This window comes from Pantherophis guttatus, chromosome 1 (genome assembly GCF_059756535.1).
Source record: "Pantherophis guttatus breed Tessera chromosome 1, ASM5975653v1, whole genome shotgun sequence".
Lineage (NCBI taxonomy): Eukaryota > Metazoa > Chordata > Lepidosauria > Squamata > Colubridae > Pantherophis > Pantherophis guttatus.
Window position 1 is genome coordinate 218,954,541 of NC_142063.1, and position 25,303 is coordinate 218,979,843.

Consider the following 25,303-nt stretch of genomic DNA (forward strand, 5'->3'; position numbering starts at 1 on the left):
AGAAAACAACTTGTTGGACTACCTTTATAGTTTGGCATTTGGGAAGAAAGTGAGAATGACCTTTCACAGGGAATAGTAGGATTTACATTTTAAAAATAATTTTAGGGTTAATATTTATTGTTTTAATATGCTAATGTTTTATTTTGTTTTTGTTGATTGTAAGCTATCCAACAGTTGCCTCTGGGTGAGATGGGTGACATGTAAGTTAAACAAACAAATAAGCTGACTTCTGTAGGATTCAAATACACTTTTGTTGCAATGGGAAGTGTAGGTTGTAGCTTCTAGAGACAACTTAATTGGTGGAAATCACACGGGGAAACAAGAATGTCTCCCTGAGGGTGAATTTGGCTCACCCATCTGCTTTCATGAAAAGAATCATACATTTCCCCTGTCACTTACAAGATATTGAAAATCTTAGGACTCCCGGGATCCTATCAATTGGAAAACAAATACTAAATATTTAGTTAAAACAAAAAAGGAAAGTGAAAACTCCTGGATAGGGTCGGGCAGCCTAGTGCTGTCCAGAAAGCTTGAGCTATATCTCTCTTGGGCATTAAGGAAGGCAAATGGGAATTGCCTTTTTAAGCACTTAGAGCCTGACTACCTAAGGGAATTCGTTTCAGCAAGACGTTGAAATCTGCAGGCGAAACCCAGAAGCTGCACTGCTTTTTGAGACTGATGTATTAGGCAGACAGAAGGTGGCCTTTTCCTGCATCATTCCCAGAGTTTGGAAGGCATCATTAAGCGATTGCAGTTGGCTACCATTCTGCCTTTATAAGATATATTTAAAAAACACTTACTTTTAGTCCAGTCTTTAGAGGCCAGAAGTTTTATTGTTTGTATTTTAATTTACCAATCACATTTTTCATTATTCTAAAGATTCCTCTAGTTCCTTTGGGACAGGAACATTATTTATTTGCTAATCTTTTTATGCTGCATTGAATTATCAATTACCCTGGTTGTTCAACGGTTATCCTAAATATTCAGATTAGAGAAACTAGATGGCAAATACATTTAGAATATTATACGCTGTTCTGGACACGGTCTTTCAAAACCTGTATTTTGATTTTCCAAAAAAAAAAAAAAAGTGTTAATGCTATTCCACATTCTCACCGATTACTTTTATCTTCTAGCTGCCAATTATCATTATTTGGTGATGGAAGGCAGTTTCAAGAGAAGAATGAAAACCGCCATGAAGGGTGTCATAGAAGAGGTAAAAGAAAACTTTTGTTCATGGACCACATATAAATTCCACCTTATGAATATTTAGGAAAAAAATTACAATGGGTGTTTTAGGACAATGTAACTTATTATTGTAGCTAAATCTTACCTATAACATTCTTCGGTAATTGGCCAAATAGTGAAACTTAATATCCCCCTCCAGTACCAAAAACAAGAGAAAGAAATTAATGAACTATGGCTCATTACACTTAATCTTACATATACAAATCTAAGAGCAAGTGTAGGAGGTGACCAGGCTGAGCCCAGGGGAGGGGTCAAAGTGTTATCAGTTCACAATTGCTATGCTCCCACAAGTGACCTAAGGCTATTCCAGGCCCCTTTGAATTCTGTTGCTCTTACCTAGCACCAATTTGCCTTGACAGATTTTTGTGGATAGGCAGCATGAAATAAACTCACAGTACTTTTTTATTTTATTTTATTTTTATTTTATTTTGAATTTGTATACCGCCCTTCTCCCTGAGGACTCAGGACGGTGAACAGCCAAATAAAAACATCAAATACAAATATTAAAATACAGTTAAAAAATATATATAGATTTGGCCCCATTAATTAAAACGATAAACAGAACAATTAAAAACACTTAAAAAGAATTAGGCCAGCCCGGCTTGTTGGAAAAAGAAGGTTTTAAGGGCTCGGCGGAAGGCACTGAGGTCATGGATTCTCCTTATCTCTGGGGGCAACTGATTCCAGAGGGTGGGTGCCCCCACAGAGAAGGCCCTCCCCCTGGGGGTCATCAGCCTGCATTGTTTGGCTGATGGCACCCCGAGGAGGCCCTCTCCGTGGGAGCGCACGGGTCGATGGGAGGTCGTCGGTGGCAGTAGGCGGTCTCGAAGATAGCTAGGCCCTATGCCATGGAGCGCTTTAAAGGTGATGACCAACACCTTGAAGCGCACCCGGAAGACCACCGGGAGCCAGTGCAGTTCACGCAGGAGCGGTGTTACATGGGAGCGCCACGCTGCTCCCGTCACTACCCGCGCTGCTGCATTCTGGACCAGTTGGAGCCTCCAGGTGCTCTTCAAGGGGAGCCCCATGTAGAGAGCGTTGCAGTAATCAAGGCGAGAGGTTACGAGGGCATGAGTGACTGTGCACAGGGAATCCCGATCAAGAAAGGGCCGCAACTGGTGGATCAGGCGAACCTGATAAAAGGTCCCCCTGGTTACAGCCGTCAGATGTTCCTCCAAGGACAGCTGCGTATCCAGGAAGACTCCCAGAACACTATGCTGGCTCTTGATTTCTTGCACCTGACATTAATCTCATCGACTCCCCCAAAATTTCACAGATTACAATAAAACCACAGCATGGCATCGGATCCACAAGCTGGAGTGATGGCAGACTGAATTGGATGGACACCATCTGCAGGCACCAAGACAGTTTGGAAACCTGAGGTGTGGAATTTAGCAGCTAATATGTATCAGATGCTCCAGCAGATGAAAAATTTAGCTCAAGAATTGGCTTTTCCACTGCCTCCACCACCTGCTGCATTAACAGTGACTTCAAGGATCCTTAGAAAGCCTCTCATCTTCTACTAAATTCTGTAAAAATGGCTTTGAGATTAACTGAAAAACCCGGACAAGGAAAGTGAAACAAGCTTGTGTTGCTAGGAACAATTTAAGCATCTGGCTTCATTAGACCATGACTTTTGCTTGGAATCCAGTTATTGACAACCATGGCTCTCATTCACTAAGATTTCATCCCTCCCTTGGTTTGGCATCATAAATCTTCAGCTTGACTTTGGACCACTTGACCTGGAATTCTCCTTTGCTCAGCTAAATTCTTAACTGCAATGATTTGCTGCACCCCTGCTTTTGCCTTGGACTCTGCCATCTTCTGCTGCCTTGCTGTGAAACCTTGCAGAAAAAAAGCCTTCTCCTTAACACCATGTATGATCAGGACTGTGCGTAGCTCTTGAAAAGGTGCCGGTGCTAAGGAAGCCAAGATGCAAAATTGTTGCTCTCTGAGCTTGGCTGATTAGTTGCAGAAGTTTCATTATCCAGCTAGATAACATCAGTGCTAGGTTTTAGTGTCACCTAAGACAGTGGTTCTCAACCTTTTCTTCACCACAGATCCCCCTCTAAAAATATCTTTTGTGGCCATGGACTATAGCCACGGACTCCCAAGACTTAAGACTTAAATCATGACATTTCTTCAAGACTTCGCGGACCCCCTGTGATGATGACATTGTGGCCCCTTAGTGGTCTGCGGCTGAGAACCATAAGACTAGGACCGTGATGGTGAACCTATGGCACGCGTGCCAGTGGTGGCACGCAGCACCCTCTGTGATGGCACGTGAGCTGTCGCCCCAGTTTGGCTCTGCTGCGCATGTGCGTGCGCCTCCTGCCGGCCAGCTGGTCTTTGGCTCTCTGCCATGCATGCACAGGGGGGCGAGGCACATGCAGGGAGCTGCGTATGCATCACCGGGGTCACACGCACATTACATTTTGGGGGTTCAGGCGTGCGCTTTGGGCACTTGGTCTGGAAAAGGTTAGCCATCACTGGTCTAGGATGCTCATAGTTCCCCCATGAAACTATGTTAAATTCATATATTTTCATTGTATCTTCTGACTGCTACTTGGTGTTCATGGATAAGCTCATCTTTTGCCTGTCTGTCCTACATAGTGGCTGTTACCAATAAAGAGAAATCTTTGTAGTTCTCAGGGTTGAAATGAGGGGTCATTGGTGCTCTCTGAGCTTGATTTTTTTCTTGCAGATGTTTCATTACCCAAACTATGTAACTTCATCAGTGCTAGTAAGGAGTGGGAGATGTTCTCAGTTTATATTCTAGTGGCTTGCCCTGTCTGTGTGTGGGGAGAGGGGGTGTCTAAGAGGTTCTTTGGTTGGGCTGCTTACAGTTGGCTTGTTTGGGGTATTGTTTACTTGATTGTTGGTCTGATGCTCATCTTGGAGTTAATCTATGCTCCTCTGGGTGCTGATTGCTGGTAGGGAGGGTGTCTTTCTTGCATAGTATACAGATACTGGTTATGTCTATACGTGTCTCTGCAAGAAAACAACCAAGCTCAGTGAGTCCTAAGGATCCCTCATAGTGGCTGTTCCTCATGTTGGATGCATGTTGTGGGTGATTCAGTACAGGTAGAGCTTAATTTATGACCACAATTGAGACCAGGATCTCAGTTGTTGAACAAAATGATCACTGATTGAGACCTCATATGATTGCTTTGCTCAACAACCACAATCCTGGCACTATGGGTGATGAGTGATGGGATATGAGATATGGGTCCCTGGATGATGGAAAATAGGCCCTGAGCTTGCAGGAACCCAATGTGTGTGTGGGGAGTTCTCCAGGGATTCAGTGGGGCAAAAGCATGTCAAGACCAGTAGGAATCTGAGAGGCAGGAGGCAGACCATGGGGCTTCTCGAGGTGGGATGAGGCCTAGAACAGGCAGGCCTCAGTCTGGAATAAGCTTCACACAGCCCTGAAACACCCCATGTTCTCCTTTACATTCCTCATGCTCTTTATCAACTGCATCATAGAAAGCAGGAGTGGGAATTAAGCAAAGTGATCACATGATCACCTCACTTACAACTGTCATGACTTGTGACCATAATGGTCATGCTCCATTATGGTCATAGGTCAAGGACTTTTTGTAGGTTCGTGTGCAACTTTTGGCAATGGTCAGAAGTGCTTTACTGGCCATAAAGCACCTTTTCTGAAGCTGTCATTATTTTTGAACTGTTGTTAAGCAAATCCCAAAGGTGTTTTTTCAAAAGGCAACTGGACTTTCTTGTTTTTTTTTTCCTTGAAAACATTTTGCTTCTAAGAAGCTTCTTCAGAATGTTTTCAAGGAAAAAAAAAATAAGACAGTCCACTTGCCTTTTGAAAAAGTATCTTTGGGACAATCCTGACCTGGATGATTCAGAATCTCCACAGACAGTTGTTAAAGGAAGTCATTGAGTGTCCATGGAGATTCTGAATCATCCAGGTCATAGTTGCCCCAAAGGTGCTTTTCAAAAGATAGCTGGACTTTTCTTTTATTCCTTGAAAACATTTCAGTTCTAAAAAAATTTCTTGAATGAGATGCAAAACATTTTTAAGGAAAAAAGTGAGAAAGTCCAGTTGCCGTTTGAAAATCATCTTTGGGTCATTAAGTCAAGGACTAGCTGTACTTATGATGTGTTGGAGTTCTTTAGTTGGTTTCTACACTATGGTGATGCTGTGTGGTTATAGTAAGTAGCGTGTTGATTGTTTCAGATATGGTTTTTTTATGTTAAGATCAGGTTATCCTTTCTGTAGCTTGTTTTGGTTGTATAATAGTGGGCTGAGTTGCCAGGCACTTTTTGATCAACTTGTGTGTGGGTACCTATTTTGTTGGAGAATGTTGTATAGACAGTCTATTCGCTTTTACATAATAAGAAGTTCTGAACTTTTTGGAGGTCAGGGTAATGTGATGGCTCCAACCCTTGTAGAGATGTAATCAGGACTCATGACAGCCAAGCAGACAAGTCAGCCCTGCAGAAGGAAATTCTGATCCATGGTTCCCAGCATAGCTCACTTGTCCTGTCCACAGTCCCCTTGTCCTACTTCAGTATGGAAAAAGGGCAGCTTCTCATATGATGAGAAGCCCATTTTCTCTGCCCGGCACCAAGTTCTTCTCACCTTGCTGTGCCACATTAGAGAAAAGCCACTAAGAGATGCCTATCTCCCATCTGATGCAGCTCTAAGTCTGATGCTTTCCCCCTCCCCCTCCTTTGAGAGACACTCCTGAATATAATTGTCATGTTCCTCATGACATCAACATGCCAGTGATACTGTTTAGCCAGCCTGGTGAAGTGGTTAAAGCTAGAAAGTGGGAAACAGTGACTTCAAATCCCACCTTAGCCATGAAAGACTGAGCTCAGACAAATCATTCTCTCTCAGGACACCCCACCTCACAGGGTTATTGCTGTGGGGAAGAAGGAGGAGGAAGATGATGTATAGATATATTCATCACCTCGAGTTATTTGTCAAATAATAAAGGCAGGATACAAATAAAAAAAGAAATCTTTCTCCAGTCAAGCAAATCTTCAGCGCCCAGATTTCTATGTAATACAAATAATACAGCTAGTCCTTTACTTACAACTGTAATAGCTCTTTTAGGCAAAAGAAAGTCAATGCCTTCTCATTCCCATCTGGGGGGGCAGACAAAATTACTATTAATCAGAGTGACAGCCTGATTTATTGAAGTGATATAAGTAAGGGGCTAGAAGCCACCCTTGCTTAACTGCTCTTTGCGTGATAACAGCTCCAGAAAGATATCCCGGGGAGAAACATCGAACTCTCAATAAGACATTAGAATAAAAAATATGAATAAAAAGAAGCCACACTTATCTATTGAGGATCCTTGAAATTTTCCCCATAGCCTCTCCTTTGGAATCAAATCAAGAGCTGATTTTAAATTCAAAATACAGTAGCTATCAAAAGAGTCCCTTTCGATATAGTAAAGTATATTTTTCAGCTAAATACTGCAGGATGAAACCATGACCTAAGGATGAGTGGTCCCTTCTAAATCCTGCTTGCTCCTCAGCAAGGACAATTTCACTTTGGATCCAACCCAATATTTTTAAATAAATGTATTTTGCATACAGCTTGCTTAATAAGCAAGCTAATAGGTCTTTAATTAGCAAGGTCAGGTCTATTTCCATTATCCTTGCAGAATGGGGTGACAATGGTCGCATTCCACTCAGAGAGAAAACATGTTGTGTTGTGAATGACATAATTTCCAAGAGGTTTTCCAGATTTCAGTTGTGTAGTAAGATCCTTCGTTATGGCTAATTGGGAGGTACTTAACAATGGGGATTTCCAGGGGGTTATTTAGTAGTTCTAAGTAGAAAGTTATTTGAAATTAATTCTCCAAATATCTGCAGATATTTGACAGACAGGACATGTGCCTCTACTCATAAGAGAGCAGTTAACCAGGCACCAGAACACCAAGCTTCTAGGCCTTTTGGCTAAAAACAGGTGTGCTATTTGTTGCTAAGAGGATTTGTATCAGAGCTATGATTTTTATCCACTTTTGAGTGACTATATAGATACTATGTTTTTCTAGTCTTTCTATTTTACACTTTTTCATTAGCTTTTTTTTTTTTGGTCACCACTGCTTGCTATAATGTCTCGTATAACAGAAGTCCAAAGCTATGGGGTTACTGACCCTGATCCATTAAGGAGATGATGTGACAACCATATTCTTGATGTATAATATCAATTTGTGGTATCTGTGAACTATGAGACACATCCTCCTTTATGAGACACAAATTGGCCATCAATAGACAGATAGATATAAACAACATGTACATACTGTGTAAAAGAGGGAATCAACAAGCCAAAAAGAGAACAAAACGACCAAAACACCTCACTACCAGCAATCAAAACTTAGATGAGTATAGATAAACATCAAGATTAATATCAGACCAATGATCACGAAGTAAACAATACCGCAATCAAGGAGTTGCAAAAGAAGCTATGAGGGCAAGCCACTAGACTAGAATATAAACTGAGAGCAAACCCCACTCCCTATTAGCATGTTACCTAGTTTGGTAATGAAATGTCTGCAAGAAAACAACCAAGTTCGGAGTGCACCAAAGACTCCTCACACATCTTCCCATTTGCCATTTGTTGCCAGCAACTAGATTGTTGTCTTCATATGTTGATGCTATAGGTTGATCCTTGTTAGAGCTGTAATAAGAGTCGCCTGAACCGTGAGATGGGAAGCAAATTTGATAAATAAATAAAAAAATAAAGTAACCAAAATGTTACTTATAAAGAGGAGAATTAGCGAGACACCAGAAATGCATAGTTTGATAAAACAAAAGACTTGGGCTATAAACTGCACACACACACACATATAAATGAGAATCAAGTAACTTAACTCCATCATCCCTTTCTGATTCAAGGAATTTTGCCTAGATTATTATCTGACAATGCTTGGGAAGATCTATGCAACAGAAACTGAGAGTTAAAAGCAGCAGTTCATTGATCCAAACCATAAAATTATGGCTTTAGAAGATTATGAATAATCAGCAGCCATATTGATAGTTATGTCATGTTAACATAATCACCCAACAGAAGACAAATTCTTGATGGAAAGGCATTTAAAATGTCATATTCTACTGTGCAAAGTAATAATTACAGTCTGTTGCTCCTTCTTGCAATAGTAATTAACTGCTAAAATGAATTGTTTAATCAGTCTGCAGAAGTTGTTTATTCCAATATTGCAGTGCCAAAGAGTCTCTCATGAATATGTATAGACAATATTTGCTTTGCTTGCCAGTCTATCTCCAGTCCTCAGTCCTCCAAATCACAGACATTTTTAATATAAGACAAGCAACATTTTGTTAAGGCAGCGTGTGCAAAGTATGCTTTGAGCTGCTAGCATTCCAGAACTGGCAAAGAAATACATCTGTTCATGTAAATCAACACAAGTGCAGCAAAGGAATTTAGAAAGAACTCACATTACATTTAAAATACCACATTAAAAACAAACAAGGGTTTATTGCAGCCCTGGATTATTGATTCTAGCAATATATTTGCCACTCAAGAGAAATATTATCAATATAAAGAATGTGAAAAGAGGATATTACTCTTTCTCAATAATTCTGAATTATTATCTAGTAATATATTATGATTCTTCTATCTATTCATGGGGGGCACATTTCACATTTAATAGCAAATATGCTCCTTTTCTATGATGAATATGCATGATTACTAGCTCCCAACAGTGTTCTCAAACCCATTCCTGAAGTAATGATTATGTAATTGTAGGGCTACAGGCTATTCATTTCTTGCGCTCCAATCCACTTAAATTCTGCTAGGTCCTTTTCAATAAACTGTTTGCTATAGGCCTTGCAGCTTTAGGAATCAAGGAAAGACTTCATTTTATATAACCTTAAAGAAGATCCTACTTCTTTGATACTGTCAAAAAAACCTCGCAGATATGTCCATAAAGTCATCAGGATTAAGCAAAACTTAAGCTTTCATGGTTAAAAAGAATTAAAGAACTTGATCAAGATGGATCAGCTTGGGGATAAAATAATAACCAATGAATAAAACATACAACAGCCTCTTTAAATCAATGGACTTAATTTTACTTAATTTTGATCAGTCTTTCCCAATGAAATTAATTCTATTTGGAGTTAGAAATCCTCAGATTCCAAAGGCAGCGTAGCTGAACTCATTTTGAAGTTGAAGAAAGCTGTATTAGACTGATAAATCAAGCAGGCAATGAAACACTTCATCTTCTAAGGCAAAAACATATTTTGGAACACACAGAGAAACACCTATCTGCAACTCCTTAAACTAAATGCATATTTTGTGGGACCACAGTGAATTTTAAAACCAGAGACATGCGCCCCTAATATCAAATGATATATATGCATGCATGCATGCATGCAAAATAGTTCAACTATGAATATATTTTTTTAGAAAAGCATTTTTATTACTTAGGAGGGCCATGTAGCATAAAATAACATTCCTGTTATTTATTCTTTGGGTCCATGTCAAGAATTGTGCTATTTTCTCTTTTGAAAATGCTTCCTGGAGTATATAGGTAGTCTTCATTTAGCAACTACAACTGGGATTACAAGTTGGTCATTAAGCAAAGAGGTTGCTATGTGAAACCATCACTATGCTTATATTTATACTTCAGCTTTTCTTTGTTTTACAGACCTGTGAAAATTATAAATGTAGTCATAAAATTACTTTTTCATAACTGTGAATGGTGCCTGGTACAATAACTGCAAAGAGTCAATAAACAAGGACTACTTACATAAGATGTGGACACCATTCATATAAATTTGAGTCAACTTCATTAGAATGCTTGATTGCATCATAGCAATAGCACTTAGACCTATATACCGTTTCAGTGCTTTACAGCCCTCTCTATATGGTTTACAGAATCAGCCTATTGCCCCCAACAATCTGGATCCTCATTTTACCGACCTTGGAAAGATGGAAGGCTGAGTCAACCTTGAGCCAGTGAGAACCGAACTGGCAAACTGCTGGCAATTGGCAGTCAGCAAAATTAGCTTGCAATACTGCATTCTAACCACTGTACCACCATGGCTCTCAGGTTGTAATATCAAGCACTGTGTCCAATTTGAAAACACCAGATGATACTTCAGGGCCAAAGGATGCATTATTTTAACAAGTGAAGGGATTTTTTAAGGGAGTATGTACCGGGAAAAATCATAATTCAATGCATGGCTGTTTTGAATGTGAAATAAGTTTAACCAATCTGCATCCACTCTTCTTTTCAGCCGAATACTAAAGAGTAATTCCCGAGCGCCCACCTGTCAGTATTTCAAAGATGATAGTTTACAATTCACAGGTGTGTTGCTTTTTTAGTGGCAAATTATCAAAGGTGACTTTTGTTTTGCACCTGCTAACTAAATACTTATATGTTTTTAGTTTCTGAAGTTAATTTTTGCCTTGCTAATATTTTATGTTTAAAAAATGCTAGTTGTTGATAGCTGTTGTTCCCTTGGTGAAGTACTATTACTGTTTTAGAACTGTAACTTGTAATACAGCAATTCAATACTCAAATCCAACCTAAAAGGCAAAAATAATCAACCACAGTCCTCACACTGATACAGTTGAAGCCAAGAGCTTTAGTAAAAATGGTCTTGTGTGTAGCTCTGCAGCAAAGAAGCAATTAAACCCCAAATATATCATTTTGAGTTCATCCAAAATCCTTTTTAGATTATAAAGATACAGGCCTTATTCAGACACCCTGCTTGCTGTGGCATAGATGGCCCACCAACTATTTGTTAAGGACATGAATGCATGATGTTCTTATTATGACTCTGGCCCACCAGGATGGTGCCTCAATCTGCTCCACTTTTAAAGTGGCTTTCCTGTTTCTGCCAGCACAAACTGTGCCAAGTGATCAGTCTGCAGTTCAATCTGGAGGAATTTTAGAGGAAAATGCTGGCCCAGCTGTGAGATGCAAGCTAAGGCTATCACAGATATGTCCAACTCCGTCCTCGGCTACTTATTGCCAGGAGTATTTAATCCTAGTTATCTCTTATCAGCAAATACTGGTATGTCTTCCTGTCCCTTCCCCTTAGTTTTAGTGCTTGATCCAGACCACTGGACATGTGTGTAAAACAGTGCCAAAGTTGTGGGAGATTGGGCAGATGTACCATGGTTTGGCTGGCAGAACATCTGAGGCTGACAGCCAGCAGCCCAGCAGAGAAGCTGTCAGCATCCCCAGAGTCAAAACAGATTGGAGTGACCTATACTTTTCACAGATCCAAATACTGTTGCATCAAATTAAACTTGCTGTCATTGATTGACTAGGTTTGGATATCATAGGAAAGCAAAATGGAACCGGTTGGGTATTACAGGTAATTCTTGTTTAATTAACATGTACTTGTACACCCACACGCCAATGCACACATACAAATATTACCTTGGACCCTAGAATCTTTTTCCAAAGCTGCCACATTTTTTGGCTCTTCCTGAGTTGCAACTGCATCTTTCAAAACAGCAGTGCTTTCTACACTTGAAGAAATTACATCCGGAAGTACAGGAGCAGGGAATAGTTTTTCCAGGACTTTCTTCTGGAACACTAAAAAGGTAATAATAGAATAAAGAAATTAAAGTCTTGATAAAGCAAAAAAAAAAAAAAAACTTAAGGCATTCCAGCTTCCTATGTCAAAAGCCTTCTTTAAGCAAGGAGCATACATTCTTATGCAGGAGAACTCAAAAGTGGAAAATATAACATAGCAAGACATAGGAATTAGGACAGCAGTGGCTTTATTTACCCTGTTTTCCCCAAAATAAGACATCCCCTGATAATAAGCCCAATAGGGCTTTTGAGTGCATGGCAATAAAGCCAAGCGCTTATTTCAGGGTTCAAAAAAATATAAGACAGGGACTTATTTTTGGGGAAACACGGTATTTGTTTGTTTAATTCCACCCTTGTTTTATAAGTAACTCAAGGTGACAAACATACTTAATCCTCCTTCTATCTCCTATTTCCACCATGACAAAAACCATGTGAGGTGGGTTGGGCTGAGGGAGATTAACTGGTCCAAGGTCACCCAGCAGGCTTTCATGCTTAAGATGGAACTACAATGCAGTCTCCTGGTTTTTAGACTGGCACCTTAAAACCACGCTAGCTCCCTGGTTCCCGAACTGTGGACTACAGATATTGGAGGATGAGGGTGATGGTGACAACTATTACAAAGTATGCACTGAAACCACTTCTCAACCAAACAAAAACATAAATATCTTGGGGAAGATGATCATGTCATAAAATATGTCTTTCTCGTTTTCAATTCTTTTACTTTTTTTTTTTTAAATTAAGGGTGTGGCTAGGAAAAAAATGAACAGAAGGAAAAGTCTTGCCACCATCCTTTTGAACAATTTTAGCAGGTTGTTAGAGGGATTCCGCCCTAAACATTTGTTATGTAAATAGATATATATCTGATCCTTGTTTTTTAAGCTGCATATGCATGCTGTTGTGATTAATAAAATACAAACCCATTTAAAAGCATTACTCACAACTATTAGGTTTTTGTCACATTATATTTTGTCAACGTAGAACTACTGTCATGTTTGCCAAATCTGCCAAATTTCTTAATATATAAAGGGGTCTTTGTGTCCCTTGGGTACCGAATCCTGGAATACAGGATCTCTGTTAAATGGAACAGGCCCCAAGACACCTTTCCCTAATCTCCTAGATCTATAGGTCCCAGTTTCAGCAAACCTGGAGGCCCACAACTGGGGAAGGTTACTTTTCAGGCCATAAAATTATTGGACTAAGACCAAGAAAAGTCCAATTTCAAATTCACCTGAGCTATGGAAGTTCATTAGAGGACCTGGGGCCAATCAATCTCTATCTTTTGGACAAGAAGAATTGGAAGAAGAACTACATACGTCACTTGAAGCTCTTGGAAGAAATGCAATCTAACAAACTTTACTTATAGTTTCATTAAAAGTATCTTAAAAGTATCTTAATTTGTGCTGGAGGGTGAGCTGTGTATTTTTTCCCCCTACATATGTCAATTAAAGAGCCAGCCAATCTTTCTATGACTTGGTTCTGTGAACTAAAGTATCCAGTGTCACTCCAAAGAAAACTATGATCGATCTGTTCCTGAGAAGAAGCACTTCTCCCATTTTCAATTACAATACATTTTGTCTGCTCTGAGCCAAAAAACAGATCAACATGGCCTTCTGTGGATAGGACCATGGTTGTTATAGCAACCATGAACTTCTGGGCAGCTCCAACCCCAGCCCCAAGGGAAAATAAGTTGAAGTCTCCTAACACTAGTGGTCCTGGAAATTCTCTAGCCCTAACTAAAGCAGTCCTTGCAAGGATGTCACTGTGAAGCAGAGGAAGACATATACAATATGAGCTAAGAGCCACAGTTGGTTGGAGATATCAACCCTTCTTTCCCCAAATGTAGCATATTGTCAATCTCCCACCAAATTAAGGCTCAATGTAATTAATATGTTGTTAATTACATTCTAAAAATATGGAATTTGCCTAGTTATAAGGAGCTCTGGATATACTGCATCTGGAACTTTTAAAAAATGGTGATCTCATAGTCTTGGAATGGTGCGATTACTACAGCTTAGATAATGATCTGCATTCATAAGGTCTAGATTTAACTGGTGATTTGAAAATTATACTGCAGTGATTTAGAGTATATGTTATTACTCTGATGCTATAAAAATTAATGTTTTTTTTAAAAAAAACATTAACCTTTAGACTAATTTTTTTTTTAAAAAATTAATACAATTACTTCCCTTTTTAATTGTCCCCCTAATATTTTTCTTCTCCTTTTCAATACTGAATTAAATGAAATGTATTGTTTTCTTCTTCACCATTATTGCTGGAATTGGTTTAAAATTAAAAATAGTTCCCCCCCCCCAAAAAAAACAACAACCCATAAGCAGTGATCAATACAGTGATTTAAGTTGTGATCATTTTAAGTGTTTCTTTTTTGATACAAAGATTCATCCCAGAGGAAGCACAAGCTGTTTTAGACCAGGCTGATTCACTACTGATCACTGATTTTATTGATTTCAAGGCAGCTATTCATTCAGTATCACACAGTTTATTATGGCCCAAGTGAGTAACTCAATGATCGACAAACTCTTACTCCTATAGCAGCTAAACTGCATGACAGATCATTCCTACAGAGGAAATACCATCAAGTAGATCTCCTTTCCTTTAGTCACGTCCCTCTGAACTACATAGTAGCCTCAACTCTGTTCCACATCTATTAATTATTTAATCCACCAATTAAAAACCATGTACATCCATGGCTCTAAATGGGCAAACAAGCATTTCCCACTTATTCTATCGGGAGATAATATCATTATTCTACCTCTGACATGGCAGGCTCTAAAGAACCATTAGTAGTCTGATTCAACAGTGTCAAGATGAACAACTGATAATTTGTTATTAAAAAACCCAAGACAACTAAAAGACAACATCCCACAGGTGCATTACTGTATGAAGATTTGTCCTCATGAACACATTCAAATAAACACTTTGCCGTTGTATTTAAACAGTTTGTGGTTGGGTCTCATATCATGACCACATCACTAATTAAAGACACTAGAAAGATCAAATTTAGAACACCTATCAAGAACTGTGAATGAACATCAAATGCATATTGTTGGCCATACCTTATGTATGCCTGAAGACCGGCATCCAAAAATTGTGGTGCGGTACGGTAAAAATTGCACTATGGTATGCTAAAAATTGCACTATGCACTAATATCTCTTGGAGGAAAGAGAAAACAAGGCCGGCCTCAGAAAACTTGGCATCAAACACTTAAGAAAGATTTTAAGATTATTTGGCAATGCCAAAGATGCTGCGAATGGTCAAAACTGCTGGAAACAACTGTAGCTTTACAATCTTTCTATCTACTTCTCCAATGGCGTTCAGAATCTACCCATAGTGCTTAGTCTTCTCAACTAGAAACTTCCCTTTGGAGACCAACTGGGGCCTTACAGGTCATTTCTTCCCCTTGAAAGAGTTCAGTCTAAGTATTTGAGATCTATCTTCCCAGTATCCTGCTGCATTCCAAATGTTGTACACTGCCATGAAGCTGGCTTACCCAAAATAGAAACTTCCACTTGGATTCACATCCTTTCATATTGGCCTAAGCTTCTTCTTTCTCCAGCTGATTTGACCCTTTAATTATGACTGACAATTTTCAGTCTCTCTGGTGTAGGGAAATATATGAAAACTTAAAATTTAATAGTTTCTCAGGGGCAGTCATCACACCCTGCTGAGCTATGAATCTGTGCTAGCTGATCTTAAACAACATGCCATTGACTCAAAGCCATAATCAGTCTTACCTAAAAACAACTTTTTGAGACACTCTGTTTTTTTACTTCCCCCAGCCAGATATCACTGTTATTTCCCCCAGCCAGATATCACAATTGCATAATGACCCCCAAATTCAGAAAGAATTTGTCCTTGGCTGGATGCAATGCTCTTGCAATAGGTACTGGGGGGAAAAAATGAGATCCCGAAACTTCTCATCCAAGAAGCTTCTTGGATAAGAAGAGAAACATCTTCAAGAAAAAACAGCAAAAGTCCAGTTGCCTCTTGAAAAAACATCTTTGGGACAACCATAACCTAGATGGCTGAGAATCTCCATAGAAACCACAAATTACTATCTTTGTTCATCACCAAATATTCCGGCCTCAAGTTGTTGGTTACTATCATGCTAATCTGATTCTACTTCAATGATTACAGCTAAACACTGTTCCATAGTTTGTATAATTTGCCATCATTTATTTTCAAGCATCTCCTAGGTATTCTGTTTGGAAACATTTCAAATGCAGCTATTTGGTTTCTACTGTTTATTAATGTTTTATGTTCTTACTGTCAATTGAATCTTATTTCTGTCTTAATTTAATTAGCTGCCAGAATTGTTTTAACAATATAAATAGTCACTATAATTGGACTCTTTAACTTTTAGTTTTTAAACCATAATCACTCTTTATGCATTATTCTTCTGCATATATTAATCACTACATTTTTTTCAAGAAATGTTAATTACGACTTTTCCATAGCTTTTAGTGTAATTAGAATCTAAATAGATCAAATTGGTAATTTTACTGTTTTGTTATTTGTTGTCATACATAAATTGTATCATACTACTGTATTATGTTTTACAGTTCCAAACTCTTAAACATTTAACTTACAATTTTACTTATACTGTGATATGATTTTAAAGTTTATTTTACTCTAATCCATTATCGTTCTTTTGTTTGGTTTTACTGGCCATTGACCTTTAAAATAAAACTACAATCTAGGTTTTCCAGAACTGTATTTGCCACTGCCAGGTGTATTGCTAACATTGGCCTTAGAATCCAGGATAGAAAACAGAATTTAGATAGCAGAAACTTAACTAGATTCTATATATGCTGTCCCATCTCATTTGAACAGTAATCTCCAATCCAGCTGGAAAAAGACCTGCTCTAGAAACTAACATCTTGTGACTATTCCCAACTGGGCATTAAATAGGGATCAGGTCAAAGATCACACAATGGTTCCTGAATTTAGAGCTGCAGTCCAATCTACACTAGCTATCTATTTTCTCCTGATTATATTTGATGGGAGAGTTATAGGCCTTTATAAAGGCAGATTACAATATTCTTTCTTCTGTACTGCTGCAGGGCAAGTACCTCAAAACGTTTAGTTTGTGTCCTTGTGGTACGGAATAAGTTTAAAGTTTATACATACATTTTTACTTTATAGGTTTTATTTGGCCTTATGCAAAATTCGATTTATTATTGTTTTAATAACAATGGCAGGGCAGGCATATGATTATCAGGTAGCCTTCCTATTAGCCAACAAGACTCTTCAGGTCATTTAAGTTTTGCAAAGTTTTCATACCTAGCTTCAAGAATTTGTCAGGTCATTTGTGCTGAAACTTATACAACTGTACAAATAAATGAAGAAAGAGAAAGAGAGAGAATGGATATCAGAATTACTGTTCACCAACAACTGAAGGGGAACATTTTCCCAGTCTCCGATGCACATTAAAGGCAGGAAAAATATGCTTCTTAGAAGCGTAGGCCTAACCTGGATAAAATTCTGCTTTTTTTTTTTTTTTAATTTATTTATATGCCGCCCTTCTCTGGAGACTCAGGGCGGCTTACAATGCGCTAAGCAATAGCCTTCATCCTTTTGTATATTTTTATACAAAGTCAGCTTATTGCCCCCACGACTGGGTCCTCAATTTACCTACCTTAGAAAGAATGGGAGGCTGAGTCAACCTTGAGCCTGGCGAGATTCGAACCTGCAGTAATTGCAGGCAGCTGGTCTTAATAACAGGGTGCTTTAAACCACTGTACTACCAAGGCTTGTTTCCAACATTATTTGGAGGCACAGCCAGCAGTTATATAGAACCTTATAATTTTTGTTATCAAATCATACTTGCTTGAAGATCTACACAAGTCATTTTGAAATAATAGGTTTTATAAACTGTCAAATGTATCTGAGCAATTTTTTTTTTTTTTTAGCCCCTTCTATGGGAAAGCTTTCCTTCATATGCTTTGTTTTTCTTGGCCTTGGCCAAGAAAAGGCCTACAAATTAAATCTTAATTAAATTAAATCTTTTAATGTTAAATGGTTAATGGTACCCAAAGTTGTCATTTGTTCATGGATACCCCGGGCAGATTCATACACACAATTCACAACATTAAGAAAACTTCAATAATGCCATTGTTATCAGAAAAAAGCTGAGAAGAAAATGACATCTGTTCAGTAAGGATGACTATTATAATTGCCAAGAAAATAATAATTATATTCCTCAAACAAAATCTTTTCAGATTTTTTTTGGTTTTAATTTCAGGCAAAAGAAAAGCAGGGAATGCAGCTTGGCTGTCTTTTAAATCATGGACTGTTTGTATTCTAAATAGGGCACCTGAAACAATCATTCTGTTCACAGGAATGACTGTGAACAGAAACCATATTCAAAGCTGCTTTTGTGGGGGGAAATTATATTCAACGTGTCTGGGGAGATTTTTTCCCCTAATACTATTAATTTAGATATGCCTGTAGGCAAGCTTCTGCACATCCCAGTGAAAAGAAATATCACAAGGAAAGGAAGGAGGGAAGCAGCTTGTATAACTTTTCAAAAGAAAAACTAACACCTGGGCATATAGTTGCACAGTATGAAAAAGCATCTGTCGCATACACAAGCACATATGCAGAAGAACACAGCAGCAAGAATATAGTTTTGCAACCGAAGGCAAGGACCGTATTTTCTAAACTTAAAAGAGGCTCCACTGTCCATGGCCCAAAATGCAGTCTCTAAATCCCCAGTTTTCCTATCAATCACCTGCAGCAGATATACACCACCGCACTCACAAATGAACAAACCCTGCGCTAACAAATCAATCTCTTGGACTGACAGAATACATTCAAGGTTCTCTATGACACGATTCCAAGTTTCAAAACAACACTGGCCAAGTACAAACCCGTTTTCACAGACAAGAATCAGATGTTAACGGTATTTGCCACAAGACCACGTTTAATGCAGCCTACAACAGGGATGGACAACCTCATTCCTTGGGGTCTCTTGCAGCTTGCCAGTTCAGCTTTTGCAACATCTAGAACCCTCTGCCTCTATTGAAAATAACTGGGCATAGTTTTTGTTATTTTTAAGGCAGGAAACATACATGAGCATTGGTGTGAAATCTAGAACAGATTTAATACAGTTTGGAAAAGCTAAGAAGCAGCCCCTTCAAATCCAGCAATCAATCCAAAAATGTGCCTCAACCAATATGTACCATTAAGCTATCCACTGCAACCGCTGCCTTCCAAACACTGTAGTCTTTCACTATTCCTGTCTTATAGTGATCTCTGAGAGTATTCAAATCTATTACCATACTGTCTTGGATCCATCTGATGTTTTACATTTCATTACTCCCCATCAGTTTGAAAAAAAAAAATTAAAAAAGGACTATGGAAACATGAATTAGCCTACTTCAGGCCTTTGAGAAGTTGAGTGTTGCCTTACCAATTCCCCTTTTATTGTTTCCAATCCAATGCTATGTCAGAAAGAAATTATGTAATAAGTATTTATGACCATTGCACTGTCCCGGGGTCATGTGAACACCTCTTGTGACCTTCTGATAAAGAGTCAATGGGGAAGTCAGATTCACTTACCAACCTAAACAAGTGCAGTGATTCATTTAACAAATGCAGTAAGGAAGCTCATAAAATAGAGCAAAATTTATTTAACAACTGTTTTGGTTAGCAACAGATTTTTCTGTCTCAATTGTGGTCATAAATTGAGGATTACCTGTGCTCCATTTCACCTTTACCCCTACAGATTCTATTCTGAAGATTATATTAGCAGTTCAAAAATTTAAAGAACGAAGTTGGGGAAAGAGAATACAATAGCAATATCTAATGGTATACTTAAGAGATGAAATTGCACTGGAAACTGCCCTAGGATGCATCCAGAAATTGATTACAAAAAATGTGACATCATCATAGGAGGTGCAGAACGCATGAAGAGAAAATTAGCCCTCTGTTTTGCACTTTCACTAGCACCAATTACACAGTACACCAAATTGCCAAGTGGAAAACCAGTAACATCTGTTTGTTTCTTTTCTTTCTCTATTCAAAAAAAGCTCTTTCTGAAGAGAACCTTGTCAATGGGCAGTGCTTTATTACTATATTTATATAAGTACAGTTATTCATTGAGATGAATTGTTTGGCAGCTCATAAATGTGCTAGTAAAATGAAACAGTATTAGCATAAAAACACATCGTTCAAACGTCGCTCAGAATTTTATACATAAAATCTTCCAAACAAAAAGAAATGAAATGTAAATATAAATACGTGACTGACAATGACTGAATGAAAATGTCTTTGCTGGGAATCTAAAAGTCCACAAGGATATCACTTGGCAAATGTCTTCACAGATGCCATTTTGATATCACTGTGAAAAGAAAAGAGCTTTGGCTCACTAGTGATCAGCCCCATCACGTCATTTGGAATACTGTAAGTACTTGCAATAGATGCATATGAGACTTTGAGCCAGTCACTTTCTTACAACTCAACCCACTTCACAGTGTTGTCGTTGTGGAGAAAATAGGAATAGGAAGAAGTGTTGTGTATATCTGCTGCTTTGAGTTACTTATAATGTAATAAGGGATAAAAAGAAATCTAATAAATAAATATTGAAAAACAGCTCTGTGAATTACAGGTACAAAAAAGCTACAGCTATTTTCAGATTTGTGCAATTCACTATTATAGTTTCACAGGGCATTCTATATGAGACTCACAATCTCAAATCACCAGTTCACAATTATTTTTATTTTGTCTATTTTCTCCCATAATAAGAACAATACTTTTAATAAATAGATCCGGGTGAACAGTGCATCTCCAAATGTGGACCTCCTGTAACATTTCATGCCCATACATTTCAGTAACTTCAACATCAATAAGACTTGTTTCTCAACCACTTTCCCTGAACACATGAGAGAGATTGTGAACATTTTCACATACATATCTGCAAATGAATCTTTTTAAAAACTATTCTTAAATAACAAGATATTTAAGCTTCATTTCAAAAATAGCTCTGTATCTCATCTTTGTTATTTCTATATTATGAATAAGAAATATTTTCCTATATATGGTCAGTGCATATGAGAGCACCTCCATATTTTCCCCTTTTTAAAATGGATCTTACAAGTATGCAAAATTCTGGGCTATAGAATTTTGCATAAACAAAATTATGCAATGTTTAATTGTTTCTGGCAGAAACAACTAAAGATGTACATGTACACTTATTAATACAAGTTTCAGACAGCTATGTTTTTCATAAATAAGCTACCATGTTCCCCCAAAAATAAGACCCTGGGTTATATTTTTTTGAACCCTGAAATAAGCGCTTGGCCTTATTGCCATGCGCTCAAAAGCCCGATTGGGCTTATTATCAGGGGATGTCTTATTTTGGGGGAAACAGGGTATGTAAAAACAAATGTGATTTTAATGATTTCAGTTTAATAATAAATGAAAAGAATCTTTTCCTTGTCATTCTTGGATTACTACTTATTAAGAAAGCTGACCCTGGAAATTGATAAAAATTCAAAGCTAGTATAAGATATCTAATTTGTTTTATTGTTGAAGGGACTGTACAACATAATAGAAAAATGAAGCCATCATCTGTATCATATGATATCTAACAAGAAAAATATCCTAGATTATTATTGAAACCTTCCATTAACCAACATCTGTTTTATAACCAAAGATATAATTATACTTCATCCAAGGAACAGGATACAAAATAAACTACCGTACTTTTCGGAGTATAAGACACACTTCCCTCCCCCTAAAAGGCGATGGAAATGTTGGTGCGTCTTATACACCAAATGCAGCCATTTTTGGCCTTCCGAAGTCCCGCCCAGTACATCCCGTTTTTGCGAAAAACAGGCCTGTTTTTCACAAAAATAGGGCACACAGAGGCTTTGAGAAGCCTGCAGAGTGCTCCTGTGGGCTGGGGAGGGCAAAAATGCTCCCGTTTTTCACAAAAACGGGGCGTGCAGAGGCTTTGGGAGGCCTGCAGACTACTCCTGTGGTCTGGGGAGGGCAAAAATACCCCCTTTTTGCGAAAAACAGGCCCTTTTGGCCTTCCAAACCCCCCACACATCACGTTTTTGCCCTCCCCAGCCACCAGGAACACTCTGCAGGCCTCCCAAAGCCTCTGTGTGCCCCATTTTTTGTGAAAAACAGGACACACAGAGGGTTTGGGAGGCCTGCAGAGTGATCCAAGGGGCCAGGATGGGCAAAAACGGTTTTTTTCTTGCTTACCTCTTCAAAATCTTGGTGCGTCTTATATACCAATGCATTTTATAATCTGAAAAATACAGTATCTATTTTGATGAAGTTTAAAGGAATATGTGATGGCAAGAAAGTAGTTTTAATTTTCTGTTACCTTAGATTCTGTTCTAAGTTATGCTTTACTAATGCTTAATAGATGATTGTCCTTTCAAATAAGAAGCAAATAAAATTCTACAATGAAGAAAAGAAAGGGCATAACCAACATCCATTGTGTAAAAATTCTATGATCTGTATAGACTTCTGATGAGCTGATTTTGTACAAATGAAAGTTGAATGTGTTCCAGTCTCCCTAGAGAAAGGAGCCAAGAATTATAATGCTACAGGAATTATTTTTAATTTGGAAAATGAATTAAAAGGGCAATTGAGAAGAGAAACGTGAAGCATGCAGAAAAGACAGATGACATAAAATGTACAGAAGTAACAAGATAAAATACTTGAAGTTTAAACAGACTCCAATATATTCCAGCAATCCATATTGTTCCTTTACATTACTAGACCTATCTAGTTTCCAGTCCAATATTAAACCGGTCTGTACTCACTTTGTTTAAGGTGAACATACCTGTTCTAATGGGTCCCTGCTTAAGGTGACAGGGACCCATTAGAACAGGTATGCAAATCAAATCCATTTTGAGCGCCATTTTCACTGGCAGAGGATTGCAGGAGGCCCTGGCAGTCAAAAACGGAGCCCGGGAGCCTGTTTTCACTGGCAAAAGCACCATGGGCCGGTCCTTCGCTGTTCCCAGGGCGGCCCCTTGGGCCAGATCTAAGTACCCCGTGGGCTGGATCTGTCCCCTGTGCTTTGAGTTTGACACCTCTGAGCTAGGACAAGAAGAGAGCCAGTTTGTATATTGTTAAGGCATCAGGCTTCAAAACCAAGAGATCGTGAGTTCTAATCCCATATGGCTGGTGACCTTAGACAAATTCTTAACCCTAAAAATCAGGGAAGGGCAAATTATTTCTGGGGGGAAAAAAAGTGTTGCCAAGAAAACTGCAGCCAATGTCCAGGCAATTGCCAGATGTCTGAAGGTCATAAACAAACAAGGAACAGCAAAGCACCTGTCTGTGGATGTTGTGCCAGATGTGTATGGTTTTATCTAAAACCAGATCTTTTCTTTGTTCCCCATTTCCTTTTCAAATGTACCTGTAAAGATATCTAGTTTATATAAACCTACTTGCTTCTTCCAGCCCATCCCTTTCTCTTGTTCTCCTCAACCTTTTATCCATTACACATAAGCATAATATTATACTACCCCTTATGCTATTGAAAAGAGATGATTTTGCAGAAGAATTCAAGGAATGGAGAGATAAATATCTCCAAATTCCAAACACTTCTTGTCAGTTTCCTTAATGTGGTCAAGTCAATCTTCTCTTCCAGCTTCAAATGATATATATGATATTCTTACAAACAAAACTTAAGAGAAGGGGAATTGAGGGCAGAGGCGGGATTTGTGCAAACCCGAACTGGTGTGATGGTGAACTTCTATGAGATGAAATGCTGCAATGGGCAAAAATGACACAGAATCAATAAATAAAACAGCTTGGCTTTTCCAAGCTACAGATGACATTTACCAAGGGGGAAGAATTGCACTCTCTAGAGAGACGAGCAGAAGGGTATATTAGCAAACCCATCAGTTTGAATCACATAATTTGGCCAGAACAGCTATAAAGAAAGAGTGGAACTGACAATAATTATATTGTTTATCTTTTTTGCTGACCCAAAGGATAGCTGTTCCTTTACGTCAATAGTAGAGAAAAGTTCCAATGGTAACTGGCTGTACTGTTTTACAACCACTTCAAGAACCCTTATCTGCATTTTACAATAGTGACGAATCTAGCTCTCTTTGTCATTCCACTAATTTCACTGGAGTAACTAAATGATATAGTAAACCTAGTAATAGATTTAAAGATAAGCAAAACTAATATTTTGGCTGCACTCACACCCATTGTAAATGCACATTTATGCTCTTTCCTTCTATCCAACTGCTACTCTATAGATTTTCCAACTATCTGAACAAGTTGAACAAATCATATCTTAGAACTCATTATCCTAGCATTATTTACAAACTGAGATTTATTCCTCTGACAAGCAGCCCATCATTGTTTACGTTCTCTAGCTGGGGATCATACATACAAAGTTGAAGTATTTAAAACCATGGATTTTAAAGACATTATATTAGACATCCTCACATATAACAATGCATATCTTCATTGACCTTCTTTGGAAATAATATGAAGAGATTCACTACTGCCTTTTTCCAGGATATTTTCACCCTCTAAATCAAGGGTGTCAAACTCAAGGCCCACAGGGTGCTTAAATCTGGCCTGTGGGGCTAGCCTGGAAATAGCAAAGGATCTGCCCACGGTGCCTCAGGCAGCCAAAACACCCCCCCCCATACCCCATTTTCAACCTGGATGGCCTCCTGCAGCATTCTGCCAGCCAAAATGGGGCGTGAAGGGATGCTGCAGGAGGTGTCTGTCCCATCTCCCCACCCACCCCAAAGCTGGTGGAGAACTACCCGGCCCTCAAAGAAATCCAGTTTGACATCCCTGCTCTAAATCTAGCCTAAAATCTTTGTATCTACCATATAAACACTAACCAGGTCCAACCCTGATTACTTTTTAAAGATCAACCAAGGTCAGTTCGGTGCTGCCATCTTGCACTACACTTCTTATACTGAGGTTTACAGTGCTCAATAGTTGGAATCATAGGAACATACTGAGACAAGATTTGGCAAGGCATTTTATAGCATACTGTGGGGTATGAATCTAGCCATTCCTATCTTCCCTCAATGCAAGAAACTTTTTCATGGCATACAAAAGTTTGGCACCAGACATTCCATGTTCTGGATTGCTCTGGGGCAAGTATCTTGATTGTGATTTGGTAATGACTGGTCAGGTGATGCTTCCGATTCATTTTAATGAATATGCTTACAGAAAAAAAAAACCAGAATCATCATGGAGTTGCCCCTGCCTCCTACATATATCATTTCAGAACACATTCTGAATACCAATAGAGTAAGGTCCTAAAAAGCAAACTGGGGAAGAACACTAGAGTTATAACAGCCCTAATTTGTGACTTGCTGTCTTTTGATTTGAGAGTCAATGGAAATAATTTATAATTTTCATCAAAATGCTGTCCCACTCACTGCATTATGTTCCTGCCATAACACTGTTTCTGTAAACCTCTCACTTGTAGAGGAATAATGACCTAGAGATTAATTAAGGCACCAGGCTA

General features: G+C 38.5%; 1 protein-coding gene across 6 annotated transcripts in view; it reads right to left on the bottom strand.

The window, feature by feature from the left end:
* Positions 1 to 25,303, bottom strand: part of ERICH1 (glutamate rich 1) — an 87,982-nt gene that overhangs the window by 60,102 nt on the left and 2,577 nt on the right. For all 6 annotated transcript variants that reach the window (XM_034436772.3, XM_087882442.1, XM_060689261.2 and 3 more), the window contains exon 2: positions 11,643 to 11,801. In XM_034436772.3, the coding sequence (XP_034292663.2) occupies positions 11,643 to 11,801 (159 nt within the window). The remainder of the gene's footprint in view (positions 1 to 11,642; positions 11,802 to 25,303) is intronic.